At 34.1% G+C, this 16,912-nt stretch overlaps 1 protein-coding gene across 4 annotated transcripts in view; it reads left to right on the top strand.

Annotated features, from left to right (window-relative positions):
* Positions 1-15,212, top strand: part of LOC119626262 (probable ATP-dependent DNA helicase HFM1) — a 137,425-nt gene extending 122,213 nt beyond the window's left edge. For all 4 annotated transcript variants that reach the window (XM_073008594.1, XM_073008595.1, XM_073008596.1 and 1 more), the window contains 7 exons: positions 800-880; positions 1,126-1,241; positions 3,063-3,142; positions 4,062-4,165; positions 10,005-10,115; positions 11,735-15,020; positions 15,109-15,212. In XM_073008594.1, the coding sequence (XP_072864695.1) occupies positions 800-880; positions 1,126-1,241; positions 3,063-3,142; positions 4,062-4,165; positions 10,005-10,115; positions 11,735-11,883 (641 nt within the window). In that variant the 3' untranslated portion in view covers positions 11,884-15,020; positions 15,109-15,212. The remainder of the gene's footprint in view (positions 1-799; positions 881-1,125; positions 1,242-3,062; positions 3,143-4,061; positions 4,166-10,004; positions 10,116-11,734; positions 15,021-15,108) is intronic.
* The last annotated feature ends 1,700 nt before the right edge of the window (positions 15,213-16,912 follow it).

A 16,912-nucleotide genomic window follows, 5' to 3' on the forward strand; every position in this document is an offset into this window, starting at 1 on the left:
ATGTATTACATCCCGTTTACTAACTTCTGTCAGCAGTACCATCAAAATGCCATGATGTTTGCTTCTTTCCAGGTTTTTCAGGCTTAAGTACAAAGCAGCAGAAGTGTTTTTAAACTCCACCCTCATTCTTACCTCATTTAGTATAATAGTCACTGATATGTGGCCATATTTGACCCTATTAACATTATTTATATATATATAATGTTTTATATATATATACACACATACATAGAAAATATATACCATGCAGGTTGAGAGTATTAAACTATATATATATATGTCTGTGTGTGTCTATATATAGTCTACATATATATAGTGTCTATGTATATATACACGTGCACACGCACACACACACACACACACACACCAGGGAGGTTATACACACCAGGGAGGTCGAGAGAAGCTTGTAGGTGGCTCAGTGTTTCTTGTTGGGACTAATAGTGGGGCAGGGACTAACTTATCGAAAATATGTTTTAAAAATTACCAGGCATGGTGGTAAGTGCCTGTAGTCCCAGTTACTTAGAAGGCTGAAACAGGAGGATCTCTTGAGCCCAGGAGATTGAGACTGTAGTACTAATTATCATGCCTGTGAATAGCCACGGCACTCCAGCCTAGGCAACATAGCAAGACCCCATCTCTTTATTTAAAAAAAAAATTACGTGGATTACAAAACACTTGAGGAAGTATAAAAATCAATATTTTTGTATTGTCTGAAAAGAAGGAAACTGGATAAAAATTAATTGAATTAACAATAATAAATGCAGTGACAAATAGGTTTGTTTTTCCTATATTAATTTAGGAATGACTGCCAGCAAAAAACCTGGGAACCGAGAATGCAATCATCCTTGTAAAAGTAAACATACATGTGGACATAACTGCTGTGAGTTCCTTAAAACAAGTTTATTTCAAGTGTTCAGAATTGAAAGGTCTTTGGTGGATAGTAATGACATCCTAATTATCTATGTATGATATTTATATTATGCAAATTAATAACTCAAATAATTTTCTTTCTTTTGTGGGCAACATGAAAAAGGTAAATACTAGATTTGAAAATTTAAAGAAATTTGACTTTATAAGAATAAAATCTGAAGTTTAACCTAAAGAATCTGAAGTTTCTTTTCATAGGTAAAATTGGAGTTGCACAGAAGTCAGAAATTAAAGAGTCAACAATTTCTTCATATTTATCTGATTTAAGAAACAGGAACGCTGTTTCATCTGTTCCTACAGTTAAACATCTGAAGGTTAGTTTTAATAACATTTTCCCTTTGTTCTGTAATTAAATGTATATAAATATTCTTTGTTCTGTCTATCAATTAGGTAGGTATCCACAATGTACTTTAGAATTACTTGTGGACTTGACTAAGAATATTACCATTATTCATAATCCATCTTCCCTTTCTTCCTTCCTTTTTTTTTCTAAACCTTCTTTCCTTTCATCTTCATTAAGCACGAGAATATGCCAAAGTGCTAAGATATAGTGATGAATAAGACAGTCTTATTCCCAATCATAGAATTTGTAGTTGAGTGAGAAATACAAATAAGTAAACATGCTTTTTTAATATAGTGTGATGAGTGATTCTGTGACAGAAGTACAACACACTTAAGTTTAGATAGAAAACGTACTCAATCCACATTTGATGGACCAAGAAAGGATTCCTAATAGATGTGATTGAGACCTGAAGGATAAGTCAAGGATGGAGGGGCAGACACCAGAATAATAGTAGGAAGAGATAGCTAAATATTCCAGGCATAGAGATTATACAAAGGTCCAGAGGTAATAAAGAAAGAGAGGGAGAGATCTTTAAATAAACTCTTTATCAGTAATACAGTATGTCTAGAGTTCAATTACAAGTAAAGGAGTAGAGAGAGATGAGGCTGAAGAGGCAAGTAGGAGCTAGATCATGCAGACCTTTTTGCTATTTTAAGGAATTAGACTTTATCATGAAAGTACTGAGAAGCCAATGAAAGGTTTTAACAGTGACATGATCAAAATTGTATTTTATAAAGGTCACTCTGACTGCAATGTAGAAAAGGGATTAGAGGATGATAGAATAGGAACAAAGGGACTCATTAGGTGGTTTTTACAATAATCTAAGCAAAATAATGGCCTAGTTTAGGGTAGTGGCAATAGCAATGGAGAAAAGTGACTAGGTTAAATTATTTTTCAGAGGTAGAATCGCTACCTTGCTACTTCATTGGTTATAAGAGACAAAGTAGAAGGAGCAGTCAAAAATGATGCCCAGCTTTCCGACATTAGCAACTGGGAGAAAAGTAGGGCCTCGTTTGGGTGGATATTCTGAAGGAAAAGCAAGTTTGCTGGAATAGGGAACAGGATAAGTTCAACTTGGGAAACACTGAATTTAGAGGGCCTGCAAGATATCTAGATAAAGATGTCCTACAGACAGTTGGATATAACTGTTTGAAAATCAGGAGAGAGAGCTGAGCTAGAAGTAGAGACTTGAGAGTCATTCACATGTAGATGACAATTGAAACCACAGGAATAAATGAGAACTTTGAGAAAGTATAGTGTAACAAGAGACCTACTGAAGAACCATGAAGAATGCCAACATTTAGGCCAGACGCGGTGGCTTACGCCTGTAATCCCAGCACTTTGGGAGGCCGAGGCGGGTGGATCACAAGGTCAGGAGTTTGAGACCAGCCTGGCCAACATAGTGAAACCCCGTCTCTACTAAAAATACAAAAATTAGCCAGGCGTGGTGGTGGGTGACTATAATCCCAGCTACTTGAGAGGCTGAGGCAGAGAATTGCCTCAACGGGAGGCAGAGGTTGCAGTGAGCTGAGATTACACCACTGCACTCCAGCCTGGGCAAAAGAACAAAGCTGCATCTCAAAAAAAAAAAAAAAAATTACCAACATTTAAGAAGGGCTTGAGTGAAATATTCGAGTCAAGAACTAACCTGAGTTTCTCCTAATTCATTGATTTGGGGACTTTATGTACCACCAGGAATTTTGTTGTTTGGCTCATGTGTTACAAGTTATTGATGTGAAACTGATACTTGAACTTATACTGATACTTGAACTTATATTTGTTTCATTAATAGATACAGATGAGTAAATCTCAAAGTGTGGACCTTAAAGAGTTTGGTTTTACTCCAAAACCTTCCCTTCCTAGTATATCGAGGTACAAATATAACGTTAATATCTAAGGTAAAATATTTATCATAAACTCTGTTCCTGCAGGTAACCACTTATTCAGGGAAAGATAGTCACTGGCTACCATCAAATCACAGTTATCGTTTAGTTCCATAATGAAGCAATAACATCATAATGGTTTCATTATCTTTGATACCCCAAATTTATTTAGAACTCTACAGTTATGAAATAACACTCATTAAATCATCTCTTCCCTAGGAAACTACCTCTCCTATGTCATTCCCTTAGATTCTCTCTTTATAGGGAATATAAACTAAGTGACAAGAGTATACTTTAAAAGTGGAAATGATGTTGGCATACAAAGTCTAACCTTTCCATTTAGAAGCTCAGTCCATGCTAATAATATCTCAGATTTATAATACAAAAATTATACATTTGTGCATTATATTTTCTGACTTAAACAACAACATGGCCATAAAATGAGGTATTTTTTTGTCATATTGTATAGATGGAAAAACTGAAGTTCATATTCCTAGTTAGCAAGCAGAAGGCCTCAGATGGTAACTCAGTGTTCTTTTTCTGTATCATGATGCCTACAGGACAATCATATATGTAATTTCCCTTCCAGATAAGGGCATTCTATATGCAGGAATGACATTCAATATATTTAACAACTAGTACAGAACAAGAACTGACTCATTGGAATAGATACCAGCAGGACTTCTAGAGATCGTGGCTTTTGTTATCTAACTAAGGGCATGCAAAGAAGACTAAGCATTGGTCACTTCCATTAAACACCTGTTTATTTGCTACCCAGGCTGGGTCCAGTTTTTCATAGAAGTGTTAAATGAATAAATCATTATTTTTATTTATATGAATAAATAGTTTTCAGGCTTAGATTAATTTTCATATTTTCTTTAACTTTTTATGGTTTTATCTTTATAAAGGTCAGAATATTTAAACATATCTGAATTTCCTATAACGGAGCAGTGGGATCAGCCTGAAATCTATGGAGAAGTTAGACAAGAACCATCTGAATATCAAGACAAAGGTAAATTACCATTGATACTTACTTGAGAGAGTAAATGGCTTATTACTACTTTGAATTGACAAGTAGTGTTATTGAAACACCAGCATCTGAAATTATTATAATTATTAACTTGGCAACATTTTTCTCTTAGATTACTGAATCATTTTCAAATTCTTGGGTCTGTTATTCAGATGGTCTTACTCTATTTTTTTTTTTAAAATCTCTTTCCTACATAATGCTATTTTAATTTAAAGATACTATGAGGAAAATCTGAGCCAATAAGGCATCCTTGAGTATATAGAGTATTAACATACTGAATGATTACTTTCATATATTGTTAGAATTATTTAAAATAATTTTATGTTTATAAAACTAGTCCAGTTTTACAAAATATCAATGTGACCTTGGGCAAGTTATTTAATCTCTTTGGGCTTTAGTCTTAACTTTAAGATGAAGGTATTGAACTGGGTGACCTTTAATATCTCTCCAATTCTTAAACCTATGATTCTTACAATTCTATGTTAGTATGAGAATATAACTTAGGTTGTGGGATATAGCTAGTTTGTAATCTAGATTTGCTTTTTTATCTGTCTGTCATTTAATTAATGAGATAATACATATAAATTCAACACTGCCTGGTTCATCATTACTCTGGTTCCTGCAATTAATAGAGCATAATTTCCCTGAATAATGCTGTTAATAGCAGTCTGTTAAAACATGAGATATTCCTATCCATCTTCAAGTAGCTCTATGTAGAAATGGTAAGGTTGGGGTTTTCTGAAAATCATTTCATGTGTTTGGCATTGGCTTCTGTTGACATTCTTGTCTTCATGCTATCATTTTTTTTCTTCATGTTGTAACTTTTTTTCCTCTAGTCATAATTTAAGATTTTACAGAAGCAAGGACTGGAGTATTCACTACCTCTTATGATACCATGGCACCTATTAGGCCCAATAATGAGATCAAGAAAAGTTCCCTAATCTCACCTGGAGAATCAGAGCATTTATCCAACTTATTCAAAGCCTGGATATCATTACAAAGTGGATAGGAAGTATAAAATTGTCAAGCTTCTTATATTTATCTTTGTTCAACATCTAGCCCTCTAACTCACTCCTTCCTTATCCTACTACTCTACTACCTGTCCTTCTGCACACAAGAGCTTATCTATCCTTCCCTCTGCTTACTTTTGTGTTCTATTTACATGGTTTTCCTCCTTGTATTTCCCACTAACTATTCCAAATCCAATTTATAGTATGATATTAAAGCCTCATCTAGATACCTTAACACCCACTAATAACTGTATCCCTGTTTTATCGAGTGGGCCACTTTTTTTTTTTTAAAAAAAGGAGCTGTATGGTGTAGTAGTTAAGTTCACAAGATCTGAAAACAATCTGTCCAAGTCCTAGCTCTGACATTTAGTGTAAACTTTCATAGACTACTTAACCACTTTGTCTAAATTCCTCATCTGGTTATATTTTAGGGGTTTTGGGATTAAATGAGATAATACATGTAAAGCTGTTATAGTTTCTGGTACTGTTAGTAACAGTTAATTGAGTATGTTTATTATATTTTTCACATATTAGTCTTTGGTGGCAAAACATACTTTAAATGTATTCAAATACTGCTTTTGAGAATGTTTTTGAAAAGCACGGCAGTTTTTATCTTCTGTATCCCAATTTCAAAAAGGGAAGAAGAAAAAATGTCAAAAATTATATAAGAAAGCATGTTGAATCATAAGACTTAAATTGGAAGGGACCTTGTGCAGTTTCTCATTTTATAGTGAAAGAAGCCAAGACTCCAAGAGATTAAATGACTTGCCCCAAAATTTCATATCTAATTAATGGCAAGGCCAGAAATAGATTGCATATCTTTTGATTCCCAGCCCAATGCCATTTCTATAAAGTGAAATTGACTTTTAGTTATCAGTGGAGAATTGAAAATTGAACCAGTAGTATATGAACTCTTTCAGCTTTTTGCCCCACCCCTCAACTATATATTTCCCTGTCTCTGCATCCATCTGTAACCATCTATTTATCTTAAAAGAAAAATTATCTTTTCTTCCACTCGAGGCATATCTCTCCTCCTGTAATCTTAATTCTATCTAATCCTGCTTTCCCTGGGACTTAGAAGATCATTATCCATCTCCTCTTTCCTATATTTTCATTGTTTCCTCTCCACTGTGTCTTTCCCTTTAGCATATAAATATGCTGAAGTCTCTTCCTTCTTCAGCTTCATGTCCTCATCTAGCTGGTCATGACTTTTTTTATTATAAATGATAACAATTCTACTCAAATGACTTAAGCACAAGAAAAGGAACCAATTGTCTCAAGTAAACTGAAAAGTATCTGGCCTAATTCTGGCTAAATCAAGGTACTCATGCCTCTGGCTTTCTCTCAATCTTTTAGCTATGCCTGTTGCTACTTGGCTTTACTTTTTAAATAGGGTTTCTCACATGGCAGGTAGCCCCTAACTTTCATCTTAGCAGTTTAGCAACCTCAGTGGAAAAAGGTAGACTTCCCTGTTAGGTTTGGCAGACCAGAACTCATTCTAACTGGCCTCATTTGAGTCATGTGTTTATCACTTGATCAATCCCAGTAACCTGAGGATTGGGTCATTGTATACCTGTGGCCCCAGAGAAGGCAGGGCACCATGAAAAATGGCCTTACTAGGATCCAGTGGAATTGTAGAAGTCGTTTCTTCAAAGGAAAGGGAGGGTACTCCCACTAAAAGAAGGGAAAGCATACCAGGCAGACAAAAACCAGAATTCTAGAGTCCCCATATCCTCTATCTCTTGCTTTCTCATCACAGCAAAAATTAATTGAAAGAGCAATTGACACTCAGTATGCTCATCACTTCCTTATACCCTAGTTCCTCTTTATTCAATAAAATTTGGGTTTTCTCTGTGTAACTCCTTTGAAACTGTTTTTGTTCAGGCCATTTAGTGACTTTCTAAGTTCTGAATTCAGTGAACTATTTTCAACTGTTACTCTCTTTGACCTCTGTAGTAGTTGATACTTCTGATCTTTCTTTTGGAAATCTCTCTTTGGTTTCAATTAAACCATTATATTGGTCTCCTGTTACCTCTTAGGCTGCATGGGCTTTTCTTCCTGTTGATGTTGAAAAAGCATTCTTTTTTCTTTTTATTCTTCTCACTTCAAAAAGTTTTCCTATACAATATCACCCAAGCCTGTGTCTTTAATGACTATGTTTTGATAATTTCTAAGTCTGTATCTCCCATCTAGATCTTTCTATCTAACTCCAAATTCATCTATATAATCACCTTCCTGAACATATCCACCTAACAGTTAACATATCAGACATGTCAGCATCTGAACTCTGTCTTCTTTGTACCTCACTCTGCACCTTCTCTTTTTTCCTTAGCTCAGTGAATGAACTCTTTTCTTTGTTAAGCTGCTAAAGGCAGAAAAAGTGTCCCTCTAAATGGCTCACCCCTCGTGTAAATAATCACCAAATCTTAATTATTTTGCCTCCTGCACATCTCTTATATTTGTTATTTCCTCTCTATCCTTTCTGCTGATACTCTAGCTTAAGCATTCATTGTCTCTCATTTACTGCAATAACTTACTTTTCTCTCTGCTTTCAGTCTCATTATCCTTCAATCCATAATATTCCAGGTGATCTAACAGACATATCTGGTTGTGTAAACCTTCTGCTGAAACATCTTCAATAGTTATCCTTTGCCTGTAAGAAAAAAACAAAACAAAACCAAAAAATCTCCTCAATATGGCAAATAAGCTTCAACATGATCTAGCATTTAACTACCTGTGCAGACACAGTGGATGCTGCCTTCTCCTACTTTGTGCTCCAGAAATCCTGAAACCTTACAGTTCTCCCAAAATTCTCGGTTCTCTCATATTGCTGTGTCTTTTACATGGTGTTTTCCCTTCATGGCATAGGTTCCCTTTCCTCTTGCCCTGCCTCACAACTACAGCTCTATCAAGCTGAAATTCCAACTACTCTTCCTTCATATGCTATCACCTCAGGAGTCTGTCTGTCATGTGGTATCCCCTAGAAGAGTATGTCTCACTTCCATTGCAGGTTTAGATCCTCCTTCCTCTGCATTCCCATTGCACTCTGTACAAACTTCCATTTTTAGTACATTGTGTGTCTCAGTGTGTGTGTATCAACATACAAAAGTAGAATAATGTGAACTGTAGTTATAGGTACAGTTGAAGAATAAAGAAGGGTTTGGACAGGTGAAGAAATTGATGGAGGATACTTAAAGTGGAGGAAACTCAGTGATATGCTGGAGCAAGTTTATAGTGACTTATGAGAGATGATTATTAAATTTTCAAGAATCTTTCAGCCATTATTAAATATTTAATTACATAAACTTTCAATTAAATTATGTTAAAAACAAAGGCAAAAATACTCAAAACGCATCACTTCTAATCTACTGTATTTTACTGTTATCTGTGTTCTTGAGGTTATTTATCTATATGGTAGAAATACTATATAATAGGGTGCTGTCGTGCATTTTTTCCCAACTTCTTATTCAATTATGTCACATTAATAGGTTGAAATGAGTTATGGTGGGAACATTTATACCATAGGAATCAGCAAACACTACCAATCTGGGTTTAATTTATTGTTTTGCTTATTATTTAGAATTCAGAAAGTGAAGGATAAAATTTAATTGTGTAGATTAAACAAACATGCGCTGTTATTGTAGCCATTACATTGTGAATAACACAAAAAATTGAGAGAATATTCTTCTAGTATTTGAAAATTACTATCTAATTCAGGAAAGAGGTTACCTAAGTCAATGATGAATGAGTGAAATCCCAACAGATGTCTTTGTTGTTTTATTAATACTTTCATCTTACTTTTTAGAGTCAATAAAAATACCAAACAACATTCACATGAGAGCTACATTCGTGTGTCACTTGCAACCATAGGTTGACTACAGATAAAAGAGTGGCAAAACTTAATGAAAACATTCAATGAGAATCAATTAGATATATGGAATTTACATTTAAGCATACCATATATGTTATTGTTATTTATAAAATATGTGCTGTATAGCCTTTACATCAGTAAAGATTATAATGAACTTGTATATGTATACATATGCATACGCTTTTTGTAGAGGTAGCTATTAAACATTTATTAGCACAATACTATGTAAAACTGTACAACTAAAGGCATTTAGCCCCCCATAACAGTCTTTTGAGGTAGGTACTGTTGTTGCCTTATTTTGCAGAATCAAGAAGTTTGAATTACTTGTCTAAGACTACACAACTAATAGAAAGGTAGAATTTTCACTTAGGTAGTTTGGCTCTAAATCCAGACTATAAACAATGAATAACAGTGAGGAATTTTTAGCAGGAGAAAAATAAATATTATTTATTTTGGACAAATACTTTTTATAACAATACTGAAAATTAACTTTAGGGAGAAGATCTGGAGGAGGAAGGCCATTTTAGAAACTATTATAATCCAATCTTAGAGTAGAGTTATTCTAATATGGGAATTAAGAGGAAAAATTAATTGCCTAAAAAATTTATTGAAACTTAAATTTAGTGCAACTTAATACAGTTAATAGAATTGGCTGAATGCAGTATTCAACAATGCTTGACACAATGCTTTTGAAAACTATTACTCAAGAACTCTGTTTAGTAGTTGAAAGATGTGTTTGATATATCAATAGACTATAATGCTTGTGGTTTAAAAAGTACCTATAGTCTTTTATACATACACATAACAGATTTTTCTAGATATAACTATTCTACAACTTCAAATGAGAAAGTCTCTCAAACAGTGTTCTTCAACAGAAGTCTCAATATATCTGGAAACCAAAATTTGACAGATGCAGATAAAAGCAATTCTCTATTTTCAGAAGTTTTGAATGTGAACTTTGAATTGGCAAATGAAGTTCGGGATGATTTTGATGAGGAAAACTTAGAAGTTACTAGCTTTTCAACTGATACTGAGAAGATAAAAATATCAGGTAAAATCATACTTAGCATGGAATCATTTCATTAGAAATTCTTTGAATATTTTTCATTTCAGCTCCTGGAACTAAGTTTCTTTACCTTTGTTGTGTGTGCTTGTTTAGTTAGATTTGGTTTGTTAAGACTGTAATTTTTAGCAAAACTGAAAATGTGACCCTTCTACACAGAACATTTCCCCCCTAAGGGAAGAGATGAAGGTTATTCCATGATGATAATGTAGCAAATGAGCACTTTCTATTCTATTGCTCCTATCTCTTGTAAAAGTCAATTCAAATTGTTTATTCAATTTTCTCTCATGAAACAGACTATTTTGTTCTCCATTCTAAGATCACAAATGGTCTGCTAATATTTGTGAAGGACAAAAAAATCCATTTTTAAAACTATTCATCTGCTTGCAAAGAAAATAACTTTTATTTCTAGTTGAAATATGAAATTTTCAGCTTGAAGTAAATAAATAAGTAAATAAGAAAAAAAGGATTAGTTTATCCTGTACTAGAAATTCTATTTAAATCATATATAACCCCAAAATAATGAGGCTTATTAGCTCTTTGAGTGAAAGGCAAATTTACTCCATTTCACTGAAACAGAGAATTGAAAATCTTGGCAAGTATGTGACAAGATAGCAATGGAGATACTGTCTCCCATTAGGGCTGACAGAAAGAAATCAGTCCCTCAGCCTTCTCAGTGCAGACTGGTATTCCCACAATTATAGATACCTCTTACTATAACCCACCTCATGTTTTTAAAAGAATATTTCAAAGGGAAGCAGTTAGAAGTTGAAATGTTACTGTTTCGGGGGCCTTAGAATTACCTGGAGAACTAATACTGCTTCTGAAAAGAACAGGATTTGACCACCTTCACAGAATGGGCCAGGACAATCTCCATGATGTGGGGTCATTAGGCACAATTTTGTATATCACTGGACAACTACTGTTCCCTACCTCGAGTTTAAATGTCATTGGATACTGTAAGTTAATAGGCAAAGTGTACTGATCCTTCGAGGTAGCCTAGTCCTAAGAGGGCATAGCTTTGTCACTGGAAAAATCAGTCTCAATAAATGACATTTTCCCTCATGTATAGAACACTTTAAATGATTATGAACAGACCACTGAAAATACTGAGTGAACTTAAACTTGATCATTTATGTGAATGAAAATGTAAGTATATAAATAATGAGGATGAGTGGAAAAGCACAAACTGTTTTTCCTCTTTCTCACACTATGATCAGGCCAGAAGACATCTGTGACCAAATGTCTGTGGGTTTTTTTCCCCACACACTAAGCAAGCAGTTCCACAGTGAATACCAGCTGGGTGTCTTCCAACCCAGTAGAGTTAGAAACAGGGGTCAAAGACCAAATATGTGTTTTACAACAACACAGGTGGCTTGAGGACCTTTCAATATAGTTACTAATAAGCTAACCTATATGTTTTATAGTTTTACTCCCTTAGCTTTGTGCCCCTAATTTTTCTATGCAAATTAAATTAGGTGATTGAGAATTATTCATTCCTTCCTTAACCAGATCATATCTGTTGGAGAGAGCATTGTAGAACTTGTGAAAAGCTTCATTCAGCTGTGTCTTGGCATTTTGTTTCAAAATGTTATCTCTTCACATAGGATTTGGAAACACTTTGAGTTCAAGTACCAGGGGAAGTAAGCTACCCCTTCAAGAGTCAAAGAGCAAATTCCAAAGAGAAATGTCAAACAGGCAAGTTTTAGAACTTTGGTTTGTAATACATACAACATTATATCCTCTTGACACATAGTTGGAGATGGAGATCAAGGTATTAGATGTCAGAGATGCTAAAAGGTATTAGCCAACATAAACCCTCTTAATCTTAGAGGTGTGTTTCTCAAAGTGCTGTTGTGAAACCACCTGCATCAAAATCACTTTGTGGTGCATATTAAAAATGCACATTCTTGAGCCCCACATTAGACCTACTGAATTTTTGTCTCTGGGACTGGAGCCCAGGAACCTTCACTTTTAACAAGACTTGAAAACTGAATAGGAGTTTGACAACTAGAACAGAGGCAGATAGGCATTCCAGGTATAAGAAAGCATCTGTAAAGGGTTAAGGCTTGCAAAGGCATCCCGTGCTCAAAGATCAGTAAAGTGTGGTATGTGTGGTCACAGCATAATCTCTGTTGCTGAGGTCTTATTGTAAGGGCTTTGAGTGCTGCGCTTAGACACCTGTCCTGTACCCAGACAGTCAGGGGTCGCAAACCCAAATACGTTCAAGATTTGGTGGGCCAAGGCCAACTGCAGAGTGTCCCATCTAAAGGAAACAGTCACTACTCAGCTCCAAACAGTTGTTACTATGCAGGCAATGTGAGTCTAGTGTTACAAAATATTCTGATTTTTCAAGAAAAGCTAGGAATCTGAAATTTTATGTGATATCTTATTATTTTTAAATTTTGACAACTAATTCAAAAAAATGTGATGTACTCTGTGGCACCCTCCTCCAAATAATAATATCTTCAGGTCAGATGTGTCCTAGGGCCCTCTAGTTTTTACCTGTATGGTAGGCAGTGAGGAACCATCCAAAATATTTAAGCACAGGAAAAACAATTTGATTTAAAAAATCATCCTAGCAGCAGTATGCAGAGTGAATCGCAGGGCGTGGGACTGCCAGAGGCATGGTGGCCAATGAGAAAGACAGACTATAATGAGGCCTAAACTAGGGCAGAAGTGATAGGAACAGAGAGGTAGGGTTGGATTTTTAAAACATTTCAGAAATAGAGCAGATTCAATGTGGCAATTGATAGGATATGATAGTTGAGGAAGAGGGAAGAATAATGGCACCTAGGTAGGTGTTATTTTAGGATATAGGAAACGAGATTTAGAATGGAAAACATAATTTTATAAATGTTCAATTTGAAGTATCTTTACAAAAAATGCAAAATGCATTGGGAAATATTAGACTTGATTAGAAGTCAAGGGAGAGAAATTATGGCCAAAGCCAAAATTTTCAAAACAGAAGAAATACCAACAGCTTTTTATTCAGGGTCTGATTTTCTACTTAAGGATTATTTATTTCTCTGCTTTAAAAAAATACTAAGTTTGTGGTATCCCTTGGAATTTTTGCTGTTATTTAGCCATTACTTATCATTAGCATCAGCATCACAGACTCATAGTTTTCATAGAATTCCAGAGCTAAGTGGGGGTCTTAAGCATTGTTTAGTCTCCCTATCACTGGATCCTTGAATCACCATTCAACATCACTGGCAAGTAGTCGTGCCACCTCTACCAAGACAGTTCTAGTGACCAGGAGCTCATCCACCCTTGTTCCATGTTAGGATTCTTAGATCATTGAATAGCTTTTCAAAACATTTGCTTAAAATATGTCTTTTTATCACTTTGTTTCATTGGTTATAACTCTGAGTCACATAGAATAAACAGATATAAGCATCCAAGTGAGACAAAGTTGTAGGTATAGAGAAGCAAAAAGTAAATAAATCATAAGAAGGAAGGTAACAAGGCACATGAACAGTTTTGTGCACCACACCTTTAAAAAACAACAAATAATTTTGGAAGAGTTTAGAAGTGACCAACAGAAGATGTGTGGGTTTAAAAATGGATTCTAACAAGAAGCCTCTGAGAACCTGGTGTAGAAGTTGCTGCTGGAGAAAAGGCCTGTGGGACCTGAGGATTTGGGATGGAAAGGAGATTTGCTTTTTTATTTTTTTAAGTTAGAGTACAGTGGCATAATTATGGCTCACTGCAGCCTCAACCTCTTGGGCTGAAGATCCTCCCACCTCAGCCTCTCAAGTAGCTGGGACTACAGGTACATACACACCACTATGCCTGGCTAATTAAAAAAAATTTGTTTTTTCTAGAGACGGAGGTCTTGCTATGTTTACTAAGCTGGTCTCAAACTCCTGGACTCAAGCTGTCCTTGCACCTCAACCTCCCAAAATGCTGGGATTACAGGTGTGAGCCACTGTGCTTGGCCTGCTTTTTCTTTTATACACTTTTTACTTTTTTATTCCTTGCCATGTGTATATATTTATTAGTCAGAGACAAAATGATCCAATCCTATCAGTATATGTGGTTCTTCCCTGTCCCCACCCACACTGCTCATTGCTCCTTACATGGCTGTTATATTTTATCCTTCAGGTGTCAACTTAAATGGTTACCTCATCAGAGATGCATTGATGATCATCTTTTAAAAATGGGTTTATGGCTCCACACCATTATTTGTTATGCTGTTACCCAGTTCATTTTCTTTTTATAATTACAGAATCTATAATTATGTATATATTTGCTTTTATTCATTGTCTGCTTCATGGTAACTCCCTGACATTTTATTACTTCATACTCAGCTTCTAGTATAATATCTGGCATAGGGTAATGAAGAATAAATGTGTTTTAGTGAATGAGTTAATACAGAAGGTTCAGAGTAAATTCTTGCATAGAGTTACATCTAAGAAGATAACTGGAGATGTCTACAGTGAGACCAGAATAGAGAAAGGAGATTAAAAGTTAAGCAAGTGGAATTTAGAAAATGTTTATAGGGTTCTATGTAATAGACAATTAAGCATTAGACTCAATTTTAAAGAAAATTGTTGAATAATTATTTCTATAGTCCCTTAAAAATAGTATTTTTTCCTAATTTGGGATATATAAATTATGGTTTGGTCTAAAGGAAAGGAAATATACCAAGTTCTCCATTAGTATTTTGTGATAAATGTGATAAACTTTGATCATATTCCCCAAAAATCATTATGATCCAAATTAGAATGGTTTGTTTTTCTTGACATATTTTACAAATAATTAATTTTAATTTTTAATTTTGTTTCATCACATGAGATGTCAGATACTTCTTTATCAAATTCTGCTATGCCCAGGTTCAGTGCATCCTCCATGACAAAATTACCTCAACAAGCCAGAAATGCAGTTCTAGTAAGAAGAAGCACTTCTTTGTTTTTCTTTTATATTTTGCCCAAGTGCTTAAACTTTCAATGATTGTTATTTTTTATCTCAAATGTAGGACCATTTTCAAGAAAAAACTACAAAATCTGTCACCAGAGATTGAGAAGCTATGCTTTACTTGCTCTGAAAAAAAAAAAAACAAATTCTTCAAATTATAAAAAAGTGGATTTTTTAAATTAGAAACAGTGAATGTAAAAAGGAAGTTGATTTCAGGTAAGAACTCTTTAAAGACACTTTAAGATTGTATCAATAAAAAACTTTTTACAAAGAAATTCAGCCTTCCTTTTTCCTTGGTTCATTTTAAAGATTAGAGCCTGAATATTTTATTTATTAAAGACATTAAAATTTTCAAACCTCAGTGAGCTAAGCTCCTTAAGATGTTTCAAATATCGTATACCTCAGTTCTTAAAAACCCATATATTTAATGCTGTTTATTCAAACATTATATTGACTTGATAAACTTACTTCTACTGATTTGAATACAGTATGTTAATTTTGTAAAGTGTAAAGTCATTGATATCCAGATGAGATCAGCTAGTTTTTCAAAACTTGAAGTTGTATTTTAGTTAACCAGTTATTTCACAATCAACAGGTTCAATGAAAATGTCAGATTAAATCTCATTGGTTGCCCCACTGCTGGCCATTTTAGAAAAGGAAACTGTGTTGCAGTTTCTGTCTCCTTGAAGAGTCAAAAGATTTGAGACCTGTTCACAGTGTTTTGTTTTTATTTGTTTAAGACTAGTCAAGTGAAGCAGTGGGAGTGCAGAAAAAACAAAGAAATTTGTAACTGGTTGTGATCAATTAGTTGTAAACACCACTTCCCTTGGACCAGGCTGTTCACATATTTATTAAATGACATAACTTTTCAATATGTTTAAAGAAATGCCTTTACAGTTCCTACCATTTGCAGTTTATGAAGTCTAATTTTCCCCAACAGACTTCCTACAGAGTTATGCATACTGAAGTTTATTTGATACATTAACTTCACAGAAATCTTTGTTTATTTTATTGTATTATTATTTATTGTGTATTTTAAAATAAATTGTATTAAAAAATAGTTATTTTTACTTTTTCTTCTTTCTCCCAATATGTATCATCCTGATGATGAAGCTGATGAAATGAAGTCTTTATTGGGAATATTTGATGGTATTTTCTAAAACAAACAAATACTTTTTATATTAATAAGAGAAAGAATAAAGACACCTAATCACAAAGCACGCTTTTTATTTTTAAAAGGTAGTTCATAATTATTCAGAGTTTTTTCTCCTGAATTTGATTAGCTTTGTTCACCTTTTGCCAAAATATATGGACCGATTTATTTTCCCATTGTATTGTAACTTCTTGAAAAGCTCTTTTACAGTGGCTTTGTTTCAGTAAGCCCTTAAGTTAAGGGCTTATTGCACTTAGAAATAAGTTGCACTTAGAAATAATTATTTGGTTATTAATTGGATTTTGACAAGAACCAATGTAAAATTTTATTTTTATGTTTTCTTAAGAAGAAAAATATTCTATGAAAGCAAAATAATGCTAACTTAATGAATCTGCTTACTGTATGGATTAATCACTAATATTATTCCCATGTATTTTGTTTTACTAAAGATTTTAAGAATCCAATGGCTATTTGAACCTACTGTTGTCTAACTTTGAGCAACAGTAAATGAAATATTAATCAGTATAGATTGTTGTTTTCGTTTAGCTTGTTTTTCAATGTCGAGAATTCTAAAACTTTGTTATGTTGACTTTTACCGTAGTAAAAAGATTTTATTTTTTTTCCAATGAATTACACTTCAAATTCATTTATTGATAAGTATTATATAGGTACCCTAAGCAATGTTTATTATCAAAATTTTAATAGGTACCAT

The sequence above is a fragment of the Chlorocebus sabaeus genome, chromosome 20 (assembly GCF_047675955.1).
Source record: "Chlorocebus sabaeus isolate Y175 chromosome 20, mChlSab1.0.hap1, whole genome shotgun sequence".
In the NCBI taxonomy this organism is placed as follows: Eukaryota; Metazoa; Chordata; class Mammalia; order Primates; family Cercopithecidae; genus Chlorocebus; species Chlorocebus sabaeus.